The 15,645-nt window shown below is 50.7% G+C and overlaps 6 protein-coding genes across 6 annotated transcripts; 2 read left to right on the top strand and 4 right to left on the bottom strand.

The window, feature by feature from the left end:
• Positions 1–766: 766 nt before the first annotated feature.
• Positions 767–1,480, top strand: PEX2_087260 (uncharacterized protein; the record flags this gene model as incomplete). Its single annotated transcript, XM_016745996.1, has 1 exon — positions 767–1,480. The coding sequence occupies one exon, from the start codon at positions 767–769 to the stop codon at positions 1,478–1,480; it is 714 nt and encodes a 237-aa protein (XP_016601601.1).
• A 681-nt stretch (positions 1,481–2,161) lies between these two features.
• PEX2_087270 (WD repeat protein) lies at positions 2,162–5,735 on the bottom strand (the record flags this gene model as incomplete). Its single annotated transcript, XM_016745997.1, has 8 exons — positions 2,162–2,416; positions 2,478–2,673; positions 2,741–2,829; positions 2,884–3,833; positions 3,917–4,133; positions 4,191–5,421; positions 5,561–5,639; positions 5,699–5,735. The coding sequence occupies 8 exons, from the start codon at positions 5,733–5,735 to the stop codon at positions 2,162–2,164; spliced, it is 3,054 nt and encodes a 1,017-aa protein (XP_016601602.1).
• Positions 5,736–7,356: 1,621 nt separating this feature from the next.
• PEX2_087280 (putative mitochondrial carrier protein (Pet8)) lies at positions 7,357–8,423 on the bottom strand (the record flags this gene model as incomplete). The annotated part of the gene is made up of 2 exons (XM_016745998.1): positions 7,357–8,304; positions 8,364–8,423. The coding sequence occupies 2 exons, from the start codon at positions 8,421–8,423 to the stop codon at positions 7,357–7,359; spliced, it is 1,008 nt and encodes a 335-aa protein (XP_016601603.1).
• Positions 8,424–9,075: 652 nt separating this feature from the next.
• Positions 9,076–11,683, bottom strand: PEX2_087290 (uncharacterized protein; the record flags this gene model as incomplete). The annotated part of the gene is made up of 3 exons (XM_016745999.1): positions 9,076–9,839; positions 9,900–11,232; positions 11,399–11,683. The coding sequence occupies 3 exons, from the start codon at positions 11,681–11,683 to the stop codon at positions 9,076–9,078; spliced, it is 2,382 nt and encodes a 793-aa protein (XP_016601604.1).
• Positions 11,684–13,248: 1,565 nt separating this feature from the next.
• On the bottom strand, positions 13,249–13,775 carry PEX2_087300 (mitochondrial 54S ribosomal protein uL11m; the record flags this gene model as incomplete). The annotated part of the gene is made up of 2 exons (XM_016746000.1): positions 13,249–13,581; positions 13,647–13,775. The coding sequence occupies 2 exons, from the start codon at positions 13,773–13,775 to the stop codon at positions 13,249–13,251; spliced, it is 462 nt and encodes a 153-aa protein (XP_016601605.1).
• Positions 13,776–14,175: 400 nt separating this feature from the next.
• On the top strand, positions 14,176–15,592 carry PEX2_087310 (survival factor 1 family protein; the record flags this gene model as incomplete). Its single annotated transcript, XM_016746001.1, has 5 exons — positions 14,176–14,195; positions 14,254–14,469; positions 14,564–14,988; positions 15,048–15,424; positions 15,494–15,592. The coding sequence occupies 5 exons, from the start codon at positions 14,176–14,178 to the stop codon at positions 15,590–15,592; spliced, it is 1,137 nt and encodes a 378-aa protein (XP_016601606.1).
• Between the last annotated feature and the right edge of the window lie 53 nt (positions 15,593–15,645).

Genomic DNA, 15,645 nt, shown 5'->3' on the forward strand with positions numbered 1-15,645 from the left:
CAATGGTATTGGTTACTCTAGTGCAGCTTTAGTTTAGCTTGTTTCTGCCTTCTTTGAGGCTAAGCTAATTTAAGAAAGAGTTGCATACCAAAAGCGGAACTTGCCGTGCACTTTATGCAGGGATCTGGCCCTGTTTCATACTTCATCTTTTTACTCTATGCTTTGACGATGCTCATATCATGACTCTATGCTCTACATTGATTAGAAATGTGAAAATTCAGGAGAGCAAGTTTCGATTTACACAGTCCCAAAAAAAACCCCCTTCATTACCTGGCTTCCATTCCTCAAACCTGTTATCTGTAAACCGTTAAGCCGTAAGCTTACCCGATCTACAAGCCACATGCAGCGCTATTCTTCAAAATCCGGTCTATCCGAATACTAAACGTGAATGGAACACCGTCATACTCGACGCCCCTCAACTAGTGCTAGTCGAATAGTCCAATCCCACAAAGGCAACTGTCTCATCTGCACGGTATACGAGACTACTAAGCCCTAACGGTGCGAAGCGTCTCTTATCTGTGTGGATGTAACCTCGTGCATGCCCAAGTTTGAGCAAAAAACCCGAGCAGAAGACATTATCCACATGGAAATTGCCTCTTTGGCCACGGCAGCCTGCTCAACCAGGTACCTGTCTCACTGACAGCATGAGCAGAAGCCCAAACTATAAGAACCCCTCGAAAGAACGCAGAAAAGAGAACTTCCAGAACAGACCAAGCAATCATCTTCAGAATCATCCAACATCCACCCAACCAAGCACTTCTTCAAGATGCTCTCCACCACCATCATCACCAGCCTGATACTGGGTCTTTCCCAGCTAACCACCGGCTCTGCCCTACCCGCAACCACAACCCCCTCCTCAACCGGCTTCATCGTGAGCCATGTAGCCGCAGACTACTTCCCCGACTCAAAGGCCGACCTCAGCGCCTTCGACGTGGACGTCCGCTTCGTGGGATACTCCCCCGCAACCGAGTCCTGGCTCACAGCCCTGGACCCGCACTCCGCGAGCAGCGACGAAGAAAAGGCGCGTATGCTGACGGAAGCCGCATACGCGAAGAAATACGACGAGAACGACGCCGACATGGCCGGCGACGTGGAGTCCCTGCTCGCACACGTTGCAGGTAACGTCACTGTCGCCAACAGAGGTATTGAGAAGCGGTCGAGCTTCAAGACTAGCGCTGCGCATGCTGTGCTTTGGAGTGCGTGCGGCACTGTGTTCTCTTGTATCTCTGGTACAACTTGCCAGTTTGATCAGCAGATTGGAAAGGCGCCGCGCAGTCACTGCGAGCAGCAGGGTGGAGCGAGCTGCTGTGTTAGTTGGTCGACTTATACCGTGCGCGCTGGGTTCTTCTCCAGTACTTGGACGGCTTGTAATCAGGAGGTGCAGGCTGAGCAGAAGAGGAGTGCTTCTTGTGAGGGATATGGAACTGGAGATCAGGGTGGTGATGTCTGTCTTAGCAACCGTGCTTCTGGATGTACCTAGATGGATTGTTGGGAGTGGGATAGTTGAGGTCGGAGAGGGGGAAAATGGGGGTGGGCCTGGCTGTTTGGCTGGGGTTGGGGGATTCTCAGGCAGAATGAATGTCGTTGTTGTAAGGTAGAGGGCGATGGTTGTCGATTCAAGCTTGGTGTCATGGTTATCGTTAGGCATCAAATGAAATCGTTGCCCTTTTCTAAAAGTCCCCAAGGCCTTCATATGTGATAAAAGCGAAGAATTGATACTCTGGTAGAATGGGATTCATCAAGGAAATGGGCATGTGGTTAGTACGTGGGTTGGGACTCCAGTTCGTGAAGTTAGTCAGGGGCAATGGACGGAAATTACAAAGAATAGGCCATGAAGGATCCATAAATTCGATTCTTCGCCAATGGTGCCGGTGTTACCGTCAACATTAATACATGAAAATGCAAGCTGCAAGTTGCAAGCTGCGAGGCAAAAGCAAGGCCCAAAGCAATAGCCAAGCAAGCCAGATGCGCTAACATCCATAAGAAGAGAAATAGTAGATGCCATAGACATCAAAAAATCAAAAATCAAAAAATATCTCGCCCATATGTACTAGAGATCCATGCATGTAGCATTGGTGTAGGCCGAATATCAAAATGTACCGTTTGAACGAAAGGAAGAAAAGGAGAAGGACGAGAAAGGTCCGGAGGCTGGCGTTTTTCATTAGGTGACAACAGAGCCTGCGACAGAGGCCGAGTTAGTCACGGAATGGATACTCCCGGGAGGTGCATGTGCATTGCTATCCCCGTTCGAAATATGGGGTTCTTCCGCATGGACATGATTCTCGTCAATACCCAAGAGAGACCGGGGCGGGTGGATCTCTTTCTTGCCGTTTGTCTTGTAGTGGAGAACCATGTCTCCCGAGGTGCGCCAGAAGTGCGTGCGAATCGTTGCTAACGTCATGTTTGGTGGACAGAGCTATGGAAAACGATTGAGATTAGTATGACTGACTCTGTACAAAATGGGAGAAAATTTTTACCATCTTCTGGCAGTATAGCTCGAGGTACTCCTCTGGCGCCATAGCGGACTCTGCTGGTTCATCTGGGTTTGCAGGGTCAATGCGCTCTGCGACATAAGCAAGAACCTTCTTCGTTCGGAGCATGCGGTTGGCATTGAGACGAGAGCCATTGTTATTGGTGTTCAGGTTGCCCGGAGGAGCACCGTTAGGAGCCGGCCTGGATGAATAGCTGAGATTAGTTTCATCATCAACACGCATTATAGAGTAGAAGGTCCGAAACATACGGTTCGGGCTTGACGACTGGCGGCAAGGTATCATCGAAGGGCTTCAACACAAAGGCGATCTTAGTCTGCTCCTTGAAGGGAATTTGATTCTATAACCAATCATCAGTAAGGGGGAAAGCAAATATCATAAAAAATAGACTTACCTTCAGAAGAAGCTCGCCAAGCCAGTGAGGAATCGATTTCTTGAGTCTTTCGAGGTCTTCACCAATGCGGCCCACGGTACCTCTGTAGAGATCCGAGGCCACAGCAGTATCGCCAGTTTCCTCCTGGATGAAGACTGCAGTCCGAGATGGAATCTCCAGTCGCGGAGTTTCATCCTCAGAACAAGGCAAAAGAGCCGTCTCCAAATCCCGATCTGCATTTGTAGCCAGGAATTCTTCGTAATCGTCACGAATGCGGTCAACCACGCCACAGAGATTGGGCTCATACACCTTCTCTTCTTTGATAGAGGAGATTTCCGACTCTTCAGCCTTTTCTTCCAATATCTGGGGCTTCGTGTCCGTAGAATTGCGACCTAACTTCTTGGGGAAATTCATTTGGAACTTCTTTCCAAATAGTGACTTCTTCCGCTCTTCCTTATCGGGCTCTGCGGGGGATTGAGGAACCCCTGAATTTGAGGCTGCATCTGACGGAGACAGAAGAGACTTGTCGGCGTCTGTATGTGGGGCTGCTAGAGGTCTTTTCGAGAAGTAGTCACTTGATGAAAAGGGTGATGACCCGCCATCGATATGAGAATTTGTGGGCATTGAGGCATCAGGTGTGTCCGGTTCAAACCCTGGGAACGGAGAGTTGCTCTGCATGGAAGTGCTCAAGTAGTTTGACGAAGGTGTGCCAGCGTTGATGCTAAAGCCAATGTTCGGGCTAGCAGGGACGTCTAGGTTGGGACGCAGACTCATTCTCTGATGAGGATTCGATATAGGTATACCAACGCTGCGAGGGATATCATCGCCAGGTACCGATGTACCCAGCGAGTTCTGTCGCGCATTTTCTTCTGCTCTCGCGATGGCAGCTTGGCGGTATTCGTTGTCTCGTCGAATTTCCTCGTCCACTACCGGAGCAAACAACCAACGCAAAATCCACTTGCCGAGATTGACTGCGTGTTGTTAGTATGGCAAAGAATATACGCAAGGTTTGACAGCAGAGCAAAAGAGATAGTTCAAGTAAAAGAAAACTCACTTCTTTGATCTTCTCTAAACTGATAGAGATCAGATAGTGGTAGATCGGTCTCGTCGGCATAAACTTCTGCGTCGAAGCAGCGATTGGGCTCCAGAATTACTGACAATCTGCCAGTGCGCACGTCGATGGCACACCAATGTCCAATACTGTCAACAGTGTTTACCTCTGACTCAACATCATCCATATGACGTTTGCCGAAGCTTTGGATGGGGATACACTATGTTCATGTCAGCCGATGTCTCATACTTATCGGTTCGGACGTAACCAAAATCACCTTCAGCAAGTCCCAGAGAACAACTTCTCCTGCTGAATCCTGAGTAAGTGTGCGCCTCCGATCATTCAACATCAAGCACTTGATCAAGCCATGTTGGCCTTCAATAGTTTCCTCGGGCTGTGGGTGAACTGGGATTGTTAGGCCAATTGCCTCCGAGTTAGGCTCCGAGGAATTCAGTTTAGGGGCTGAGCCACCCAGAATTGATGTCGCTGATAACTGCAAAACAGCATTAAATGGAATCTTCTTGGGTGCCTTCTCTGCGGGGGTTGCAGGCACTGTGGCAGAGTCTATGGTACGGGCTGGGTCGGGCGGCGGCTCGATTCCAACTGTAGTGTCAACATCTCGCCAGCGGTGAACGCTGGACTTGGGAGTAGCTGTCCAGATGTAATCTCCCGCTGCCACAACCTTGACAACGCCCTCGTGCTCTTGTAGTGCGGCGACGGAGAGGCCCTGATCAGGATCGGCCGACCCTCGCATGTCGGTCTTCGCCACCAAGCCAGATCGGTCACTTGAATAGAAGACAGAAAGATCAGGGTGATCTGAGTAAAGAGACCACACGCTATCATTGTGCATGGTCAGGGTGTTCATGCATCGACCCGCCGTGAGAGACCAGATCTTGATGGTCTGGTCAGACGAACCCGTCATGATTGTATCGCCGGACTGGTTGATCATAATGTCACGAATGTTGTCCGTATGACCCACGAACTTGGTCACTAGCTTCCCAGACCGGGGATCCCATACTCGGACGACATTTTCAGGGCCACCGCTAGCGAGTACCGACGAGACCGCACCCAGCGCATAGACAGACCCTTTATCCGTTGAGTCTTCTCCACCGGCATTGATGTTCAATACCTCTCCGCCGCCATTCAAATCCCAAAGGTAAACCTTTTGATCAAGACCACCCGAGGCAACCCAAGTAGCATGGCTACCGGGACTCGCCAGGGCCTTCACATAATCGGTATGTTTTCCAATGCGCTCCGGCACCTCAGTAGACTCGGAATGCGGGCGCCAGAGTCGCACAGTCGTGTCGGACGAGGCGGAAACGAGCGCGGAGCTGTTCTGTGCCAAGACTATGTCGTTGATCCAGTGACTATGGGCTTGAACCTGGGTTTTGAAGCCGGTCGGACTGGGCTTTTGGTCAGGATTTGATGCTTCTTTGGGCGCAGATGAGGATGGAAGAGGAAAGTCGAGATCCCAGGAACAGATCACGCCGTCGCGGCCCGCGGAGTAGCTAGGAGAGGGGACGTCATATTAGTATCCGTACAACTCACGTGTAATGAAGCCTAATACCCAGAAGATCGAGGTCGCAAACGTGGCAACCGTTCAGATCGAGATCCTGGATCCCAGCATAATGGGGGAGAGATACTTACAGGATGGAGTTTTGGCGGTCGACAGTCAGGCCATTGACCCCCAACCGGTGCCCACCGGGGGCATCAGGCAGAGGGAGGACTAACAAAGTGAGAGACACAGTCAGCGATCTGAGAGGAGATACATAGAATCCAACTTACCATAGGTGACCCTCTGGTGGCTCAGTTTGCGTGCCATACATGCAGCGTTGAAGGAGTGAAACCAATTGCGGAGATGCGAATGCGGAGCTTATCTGCCCTCAAGGCCGATCGCACGTTGAGTTTTGGTGGGGAAGGTAAACGTCACAGGGCCATTCGCGACGATCAAAGAGAATAAGTCAAAAGGCCGAGGAAAAAAAGAAGCGACAAAGGGGAAATACTCAAATGAGGGGAAGTTTTCTAAAGTTGGAGGCGCCAGGGGTTGTCAGCGCGTGTTTATACGTTTATACTTCGTTACTTCGTTACTTACTCCAGGGCTATAACTATATTATACCATCTTCTATATTCCCGATCTAATTAAAGTAGAAACCTTTAGATAATCACTCAAATCTTTGTCCGTTGATCTAATAGTCCGGAAGCTTCTCCGTTTCCCATTTTGGAAGGCTTCTCGGTTATTCCTGGCTATCTCGCTACATATTCCGTTACTTGTAACACAGACAACCCCTAGAAAGGCAATACATCACTTATATGTTACTCTACAGATCCACAAGATTCCAGCTTTCTGAAAGAAACAGCCACTAACTCCATCAACGAGGTGGTGATTGGCCCTGAATAACTTGATAGATGAGGGAGATTTAAGACCCAACAGATTTGCGCTCTCGGTCTAAAGCCGTGTTCCACACCCACGGATGTTACACTTGTCCCATACGGAGGGGGTACCTTGAGCTCGTGCTAACAACCTGAATAGAGCAGCTTGGCTGCATCGCCAAGATAGGGCTTGGTTTGGGGCTCTGAGAAGGCTGCAGGTCGTATCTTTTCGAACGCCGTCTCACACTCCAATCTTATACAGCTCTTTGATATCTTTGCACATGCGGCAAGACTAGGTTTGCCAAGAAGCCAAGCTCCGACATGTAGGTTGCCATGTTGATGTCAACTCCCTTGGTGAACGAGAGGTTGGGTATGTAGTAGTCCGTTGCTGTTAAAATCGGGTACCTCTTATATAGACATGCCATACAAAGGGTACTTGGTTACAACGTTACAGACCTACCTTGATACTTGTTGGGCTCGGATGAGATTTGATACTTGGAGGCTACATATTTACTCTGACCCGACCTAAAGAGTATATTCTATGCATCTAAGTATAACCATATGGTATAATACCAAGGCATATAAACAAGGGTTGAGACATGATTTACTTCACCCAGAGAGTTCCGTAGTCCTCTTGGGAAATTTCACCCATCGATAAGCCAGCAAGGAAGATATACCTGAACGTTGCATGCTCCTCGTCATTGTTCGTCGCTCTTCACCCCCCGAGAGCCTCTACAACATACATATTTATTGTCAATGCCTCTAAAAACCACACAAAAAGAGAATGGACATTCTAATATCCCATATCAAACCGCCCTACCAAGGTCGTTATCCCAGGCTTTGAGTTTGCAGACCACAATTTCCAGCGCAAAGAGCAGATAGAGAAACTCCTAACTGCGGAGCAAGTTCAGGAATTGAGCTGGATGCTTAAAGAGCAAGCAGTCCGAGCAAGTAAAGAAAAATGACATATATAATTGCCTAGAGCAACTCGCTTTCCAAAATCTATGCTCTTCCAATCATCTATATAGCAAAAATATACAAACCACAGGGCCAAGAAAGAATCCAGAATCCAATCAAAGACCCTTCTCCGCCTGCGCCTCCCGACGCCCCTCAAGAGTATTCGAAGCATACTGATAACTCCCAAGGAAAACAGCCCCACCAATACCGATCCATGTCACACGGGGCGTAATACCACGCCAGAAAGCACCTGGCCCTTCCCGCGCAATCCCGCGCACAATCTCCTTAACACGAACAGGCGCATCAACGCCTCCGTCTCCACGGCGCGCAAGCATAACCCGCGTCTTAATCACGTCGAGCGGGGTAGTCAGACCAGCGGAAATGGCGCCAGCAACACTGCCAAACATGGCGCTCGTCGAGGCGGGGATCTGCGTCTCGGCGAGAGACGAAGCCGTCTCCCTGGTTCGCAGGTACCGTTTGCCGTATGCTTCCTTCATCGACTCCCACATTGTGAACTGCAGCACGGTGAAGGGGATCTCGCGGGCGATTGTGATTCCGGCTCCGCGGTAGAGTTCGCGGAAGACCTGGCTATAGCCGCGCTTCGCTGTTGGGGCTGTGCCTGTGCTTGTTGGGGCTGCGTGCCGTAGGGACAGGATGTCCTTCAGGGCGAGGAGACTCGAGCCGCCGAAGAGGCCGGCTTGGGCGCGCTGCTTGATGACTTCTGTTGGAACGCGGACGGCGCATGCGGCGATTTCGCCGAGGGAGGAGGCGAGGGAGTGGGTGAGGATTATGTGGGAGCGGGATTGGGGGTTTGTTTTGCTGTTGGCGGATTGGGGTGGGAGTAAGGTGCGCTTGACGCCATCGTAGACGATGAAGAATGAGGCGGCAGAGGGAGCAGAGCCGAAGAGGACGGATGGGAGACCGGCGTAGATACCGCGGAAGGTTTGGCGTAGGGAGACTCGGGTTTGGGGCGCGGTGTGGTCGCGTGCTTTTTGGAGTCGCGTTTTGATGGTGTCCAGGGGGTAGAGGGAGCAGTCGACAGTCAGGCCTGCAATTGCGCCGGACTATATAGTTGCAGAGCTGTTAGAGGGATACTGCTGGGAAGAGCTTTGGAGAAGGTTACAATTAATGACCTCGTCCACAGGGAGGAGACCAATGGCTCCCCGTCAGGTTGTTGGGCCATTTTTGTATAGAATTGGGTATGGAAATTGTTCTCTCACAAGCACATGGCCAATTGGGTGGAAGTAGGAAGGGAGAACAGCAATGAAGTATGTTGTACTCCGTGAAAAAGCGGGCTAAACGGAGAAGCTCCGCGGATGGCTGGCAGTTTCTTTTGGTCCGCGGTCAGGCCATCCGATATCGCCGATCTTCGCTACGTCAGGTCCAATCCAAAAGAGAAGTTATATAGTTATATAGTTACATATTTAGGATTGTATGTTTGTATTGACACGTATCTACTACTTAGAAAAGTAAAGCTCTCTAGCACAAGCGTGACGCCTTGGTAAAAAATCTCCCCTGGAAAAAAAGAAAAAAACACACTTCGACATCCCACAAGTCAATCGGTGACATCCATAATCGAGCCAGAGCTAGTGCTCTGTTTGGTTCAAGATCTTCAGAGAAACTCGAGTGCGATAAGATGTCACAGAAGTTTATTCAAGAATATCAACTCATCTCAAACATGGCCCGGAGAATGAGGGAAACCGCCAAAATCATCTACAGTACTCGTAGGGAATCACACAGTAAACGCGAAGGGAAGGGGACAAAAGTGCCACCCCGTTCTCAAAGGATAAAGGGGATATATGGACACAAGGAGAAATTGATACAAAGAAGGGATATTATTTAGCTTTGGTAGCTTTGCTGGCCACAGCAGGGCTCTGAGCGGGGGGCTCGAGAACGTGCGTGTGGCCGGGGGCACTGATGGTTTCACCGGTTTCGTCCTGTCGGCATGCATGAATGTTCCTTACCCAGTCATCCGACATTACCTCGTCGAGTGTCGCTCGGTTTTTCGGGTTGGTCTTCAGCATGCGGCCAATGATGTACCGGCTTTCCCGCGGCAAGATGCGGAGAAGTCGCCATGGGCCCTTGATGACTTCCTGGCGCTGCCCGGAATTCTGGGATGATGTCGGAACCGGTGGCGCCTCTTTGCTGGTCGTGCGGGTGGTCCGCTCATGGGGGCCGTTGCTGGTTTGGCTGATCTGCTTTTGAGCAGTATCGGGAGAGCGATCCCCCTGCGAGGGCTCTGTTTTGTTCGCGTCTCCGTTTTCAGTTCCGTTTGCATGCTGCTCCGATCCAGACTGATCGGAAGGTCCGCCGCTCGAGCGAGGAGTCAGACGCTTATTGTCATGGTTTTGGGAAGGAAGATCGGGGGTCGACTTGGGCCGACGGTGTGAGTCAGGTTCGGCAACCGGGGTGCCTGGGGTCGGGCTGGAAACGAACAACTTGTATGAGTTGTCGGTCATGCGCGGTTGCTTCCATGGGAAGCGACGCAAGGTCATACAGCAGAAGATGATCGCCAGCGACCAAACATCTGTGGGACGGGGGTCATATTTCTTCTCGTCGTAGACCTCGGGGGCAAGATAGGGATCCGAGCCAACGATACCTGCTCATGGAAATCAATAACCGTCAACTGTGACTTAGAACAAAACAAAACAATACATACCTGAAGCAGGGACAATGTCATTCTCAAACGGATAGCGGAATACGACAGCACTTCCGAAATCAATGAGTTTCATGATGCCACGGTCGTTCACCACCACGTTATCCAGTTTAAGATCCCGATGGGCCAGACCCATGCCATGGATGTATGCCACACCGCTCAAGATCTGTTTGAAAGAGCAGGCAATCTCCTCCTTGCCCATTTTGCCTGTCATCACGATAGCAAACAGATCAAACGGCGCATATTCCATGACCTCATACCAGCGAGGGCCTTCTTGAATGATATCCAAGGTCTCGATGATATTGCCATGGTGCAAGGTGGAGCCAATACAAAACTCTGCAGTCACCTTCTTGGAGTACTCCTTCAAGCTCTCCCAGTTATGACGGTCTCGGAATTGCTTCACTGCAAAGGTGACGCCGTCACTATTGCGCTTCAAAAGACGCACGGAGCCACCAGCTCCAGATCCGAGCACCCTGCCCAGCTTTCCATACTTGGAATTCAGACCATGGTCATCGGCAAAAGGAACATTGTCTGGAGCCGCCTGATAAGAAGACTTGCCAGATGACCGACTCGATTTCTTAGGCATGGACGTCGGGGACTCGGATCGCTTGTTGCGATGGCCCATCTTGAAGAAGCGTTTCAGCTCAGACATAGAGCCGTGATGCTGGTGACCGTGGCTCTTGTCGCCTTGCTCCTTCTTCGCACTACCAAAGATGCTCCGCTTGTCACTAGATTTGCTGAGGTCACTTGCGCTGGTGGATCGGGGAGCGCCCGGACGGAATGAGCGTTTGACATCTCGGCCGCTGAAGATAAACCGCGGATCCAGTTGGGCAAGGTTTTTGGATTGAGGTGGTCGCTTATGGCGCGCATATGGGTCATTAGGTTCGCCAACGGGGGTCATGGCCCCTGGCGGGGTAATAGGCTCTCTTGGAGTGGAGGGGGGGCTTTCTTCTTGGGCGCCCCCGTCATTTCCAACGAAGAATTGCGCACGATGTTTCGGTAGTTGAATGTGATGAGGAGCTCGGTCTGAACCTTCACTTTTTCTGGTGGGCAGGTGATCGGTGGACAGGGGTCGGGAGGATAAGCCGGGTCGAGACGTGCCGTTCTTGTCGTTCGGACCGACTGGAGGTGATGCTTCAGGGGTGAAATTGGTGTCTAGGTGGGGTCGGCTGGTAGCTTTCAGAGAGGCACTGTCGCTAATTCTGCCTTCGCGAGAATGGGTTGCGGCTGGAGTAAGAGGCGGTGACTGTACAGCAGAGACCGGAGGAGACGCATGCGGAGAGGCAAAGGCACCGGTGCCAAGCCCGCTACGATCACTCGACTCTCGAGAGCCAACCTATGAGGGTCTAAAGTTAGTATGATGACGAGATTGCCATGGTCCACTGAGTCTCTGCTCAGAGCCCGTCGGATGAAGGGAAGTAGAAGTAGATATCATTTGAAGCATGAAGAGATTGGGAAGACTCGGAAGAACATCCGGCAAATTAGAGATAGATTTGACATACCCTGGAGGAAGGAAGAGACATGGGGTCAAAAGAGAACTTGCGCACGCGCGACTCCTGAAGCTGTGCGCCCTGCATACTCATCGCCAGCGACCGTAATTGTTCCTCGTCTGTAGGTCCTGACAGAGACTGATACGGTTGCTCTGGCACAGGGGACAATTCGGATTGACCTGGTTCAATTTCTTCCGTGATGGAGGAGAAACGGACCTGGGTTGGCTGAGCTCTGGACTTGGCGTCGGCGTCACCGGGCTCCGGGGCTTGTCCGGGGATCTTGGCGGGGTTGTGCATAGTTTGGGATTCTAGAGGGACAGACATGCGTCAGACGGTTGGCAGGAATTTAGGATACACCATTACAACCGATCAGCATGGCAGCCAAGACATACCTGAACCCATAAGGTTGGGTGTGGAATCAGTCAGTTCAGACGTCATAGTCTTCGACGTCGGCTCGGAACGTGAGACACATGCCCCTCACGCTGGGAGCTTTGGGGGGAGCGTTAGACAGCGAACTGAGGATCAGTTCAAGTACTGTCAAAATCGCAGAATTGGACGATGTCCTGAACAGAGTCTTGAGAAGTCAAAAAGAATGATGCGTGAGGCAAATCCTTTCCCTTTTTAACTTTTTTTTCTGCCGCCGAATGCGATCAAGTACACCCGGGTCTGGTCAAGGAATTCCAGGAATCCGTGTATCCCGGGTCTAAAGAAGAAAATATGAGAACAGGAAGGGGTGGAAGAGAGGAAGAGATAAAGAAGTAAAATGAGAAAGGCGAGAAGAGGGGAGATGTGAGAAGTTCTGGGCCTCAGGCCAACTTGGTTTTTTGGGGGCGAGTGGGGGACTAGTACTTTGCTTGACCTCATTTATGTACTTCATTTTCTCATTCTTTACTTCTCTCTGTCTTTCTATTTTAACATGGGTATATATATGATATATATATGCCAAAAATATATCGAAAATATGCCCAAATTTAGTCCAGTTTATTCAAATGTACCTAGGAATAACCTTACCTCATAAGTCGGATGGTCGCGGAGAATTGGAAGGATGATGTCGACCCGTGCCGACTTCCCGGAGATGCTGACCCTAACACCTTCCAAGCTTACGGGGAGTTACTGCGTTACTGCAGGCCATTGTACATATCTTACATCTTACATATGGTGGATGATCTGGAACATTACCTGAATGGGGTTAGTCTATCTGCTGACTCCACTAGATTTCCATTTCCGTATGTTGTATAGCTACTCCGGACATGCTTTGTACATCTTTCTCCGCTCCCCAGACTCCCCAGACTTCCCAAGTGACATGCCTACGTTAATACTGTGACACATGAAAACATTCTTGGTCATGCCAAGGTCGGACTTGAGTGACTTGGATTACACAGATGCCAAGTTCTCCGCTCCGCGCATGTGTTGAAGTCTGTGACCTCATCTGTAGTCTGAGATCTTTCTCTCGATTATCCAGTCATTAGCAAGAAAACATCCACGGGTATTTCAAGACCCGGGGGCCGCTTTCGCCGATGGATGGTGCGATGGCACGTGATCATAAGTCACGGTCATTTTAATCGCATGGTGGTGATTAGCTGGATTATATGTTGTATGTGACTTCGATAAGTCACTCTAGGTAACCCCCCAAAGATTCAAGTAACTTTCAATGCAAAATATCTCTTGAATTGCGATCAACAGATATGACATACAATCTGGAAAAAATAATAATAATCGGTATCGTACAACAGGGGGAAGAAAGCACCCCCAATTTCGCAGAAAACGCCTAGTAAAAGGATCCAAATCAAAACAAGTAGGCTCCTTGGAGCACTGCTGGAATGATAACCAATAATTATACAAGTCTATTGTCCTTGTGATGCTCAGGGGATGACCTGGATACCAATGGACTTGGCCTGGGACATGACACTCTTGCACAACCCTTCTAGGGACAAGCCTGATAACCGCGTCTCGGTGTGCTTGAGCTTGGCGATCTCGTAAACGTGCTTGAGGGAGATCGTGCCACAAACGTCGTGGCCAGGGTTCATGGCACCACGCAGCCGGTTCTTCCGGGGTTCGACATTGGCCGCGTTGAGCAGGAGGTAGGTGGTAGTTGGAGTGCGGAGTTCGAAGGAGAAGGATCGGTCGGGGCGGACGGTGACACGCGCGGGGATTGGGACGCCAGTGGTGATGTGAGCTGTGCGGGCATTGAATTCCTAGTGAATTAATTAGTAAATATAACTTGTTAACCCATGAGGCGAAACGGTAAACAAAGACCAACCTTGCAAAAGTCCATGGATTTAACACCTTTACTTCCCAGTGCCGGACCAACAGGCGGACTAGGACTGGCCTGACCAGCTCCAACAATGAGCTTAACAAATTGATCCTTGGCCAATACGTTTCGTGCCATGATGAGAATATGTCGAGATAGTTCCAAAAGGCCAAGAGCAGCGAAGATGAAATCGGAAGATTTGCAGATTTTCAGCCGACGACGTTGATTGGCCGAGGTGGGAAGCGAGCAAAAGAAGCCCAACGTCATAAGGTACTCTCCTTTCCCTTCTTTTTCTGAGGCTTCTTTAGCTTCTAATTCATTTTTCTCATTTTGATCTTGGTATTCACAATATCTAGATCTAATTTCTACTCTCATCCTTTAAATCGATCATCTGGTGTATCGCCTTCTCATCCGGATAGTCCCATTCACATCCGAACTAGAACTCTCGGGCCCCGCGTCGATCTTCCCTTCACATCCCTTTTCCTCTCGCTTTCTTTCTTCTCCGGTTTTTTCTCTTAATTCCAAACTTATCGAAATCATGAACTGGCTGAAGTCGACGTACGTTCCGCTCGGCCCTTCTTTATTGTGGTTATACTGACCGATTCCATGCGGGCAGTCTCTCCGCCGTGGTGGGCACCGAGGAGCCCATCTATGGCCCAGAGGCTATCCAATCTGTTGCGAAGCAAGCCGAGACAACTCCCTTCTCTGATGTGAACAAGGAGATTTTGCGCTGGCGCGCATACTCTTACACCAATGTCGAAACCCAGACCTTCTACATCATGGCCGACAACGGGACCCTGGTCTTCGTTCAGGTGATTTACAGCAACATTGTGTAAGGAACCCTCAGCCGGAGCTTGAAGCTTCTACCTTCTACTCTGGAATCAAAACCTACAGCAGCTGACTCTGATTCTTGATCCCGATTACAGCGGAATCCACACCACTGCCCAGTTCAACGTGAAGGTTTTCGACGTCAGCGGAAAGGGCGACAACAAGTGGTACTCGGACCCGCTCTCCAACTTCATGTTCGACGAGAACATGCTCTCCTTCGGCGCCGACAATCTGTCGCTGACCCTCAACGAGGAGGCTAACTCTTACACCATCAAGTCCACCGTCAACAGCGGCGCCCTGGTGGATATCAAGTTCTCCCAGACCGCACCCGGTTTCGTTGTCGGCAAGGACGGAACCTCATACTTCGGAACCGACCCCAAGAACCCATGGGGTTCCATGCGCCACGCTTTCTGGCCCCGCTGTGCTGTTGAGGGTAGCATCACCACCAAGGACAAGACCTACGATCTCGCAGGTCGTGGTCTCTTCATCATGGCCCTACAGGGCATGAAGCCTCACCACGCTGGTAAGAATCCCTGTACAGGAATTGACAACCAGAATCACCTAATACTAACAAAAACGCAGCCGCCCGCTGGAACTTCATTAACTTCCAGACCCCCACCTACTCCGCTGTCATGATGGAGTACACCACTCCCCCCTCCTACGGCTCCACCAAGGTCAACGTCGGTGGTATCGTCAAGGATGGCAAGGTCATCTACGCCGGCACAACCAACACAGCGGCCCACACAGAAACCAGCCAGGACGAGGGCAGTGACTGGCCCGCTCCCAAGTCCATCAAGTGGGAGTGGACCGGCAAGACAACCGACGGCAAGGAACTCACAGCCGAGGTGAACGGTGCCCTCGGCTCGCGACTGGATCGCATCGACGTCATGGCCGAGGTGCCAGGCTTCATTAAGAGCATTGCTGGCAGTGTTGCCGGTACTCGGCCGTACATCTTCCAGGTATGCACCCTTTCCCTTTTCCATTTCTTGTTAATTGTCAAAATAATCATATCTAACTCTCTTGCACAGTACTCGCCCCAGGAGAAGCTCTCATTGAAGCTCAAGCTCGGCGACGAGGAAATCACCGAGGAGGGAACTATGTTCTCTGAGTCGACCTTCATCTCGTAAAGGCCCCGCCTCACTCGCGTACATAGGACCTCATTCTCCACCGCGGCACCGGA

The sequence above is a fragment of the Penicillium expansum genome (genome assembly GCF_000769745.1).
Source record: "Penicillium expansum strain MD-8 chromosome Unknown contig294, whole genome shotgun sequence".
Lineage (NCBI taxonomy): Eukaryota > Fungi > Ascomycota > Eurotiomycetes > Eurotiales > Aspergillaceae > Penicillium > Penicillium expansum.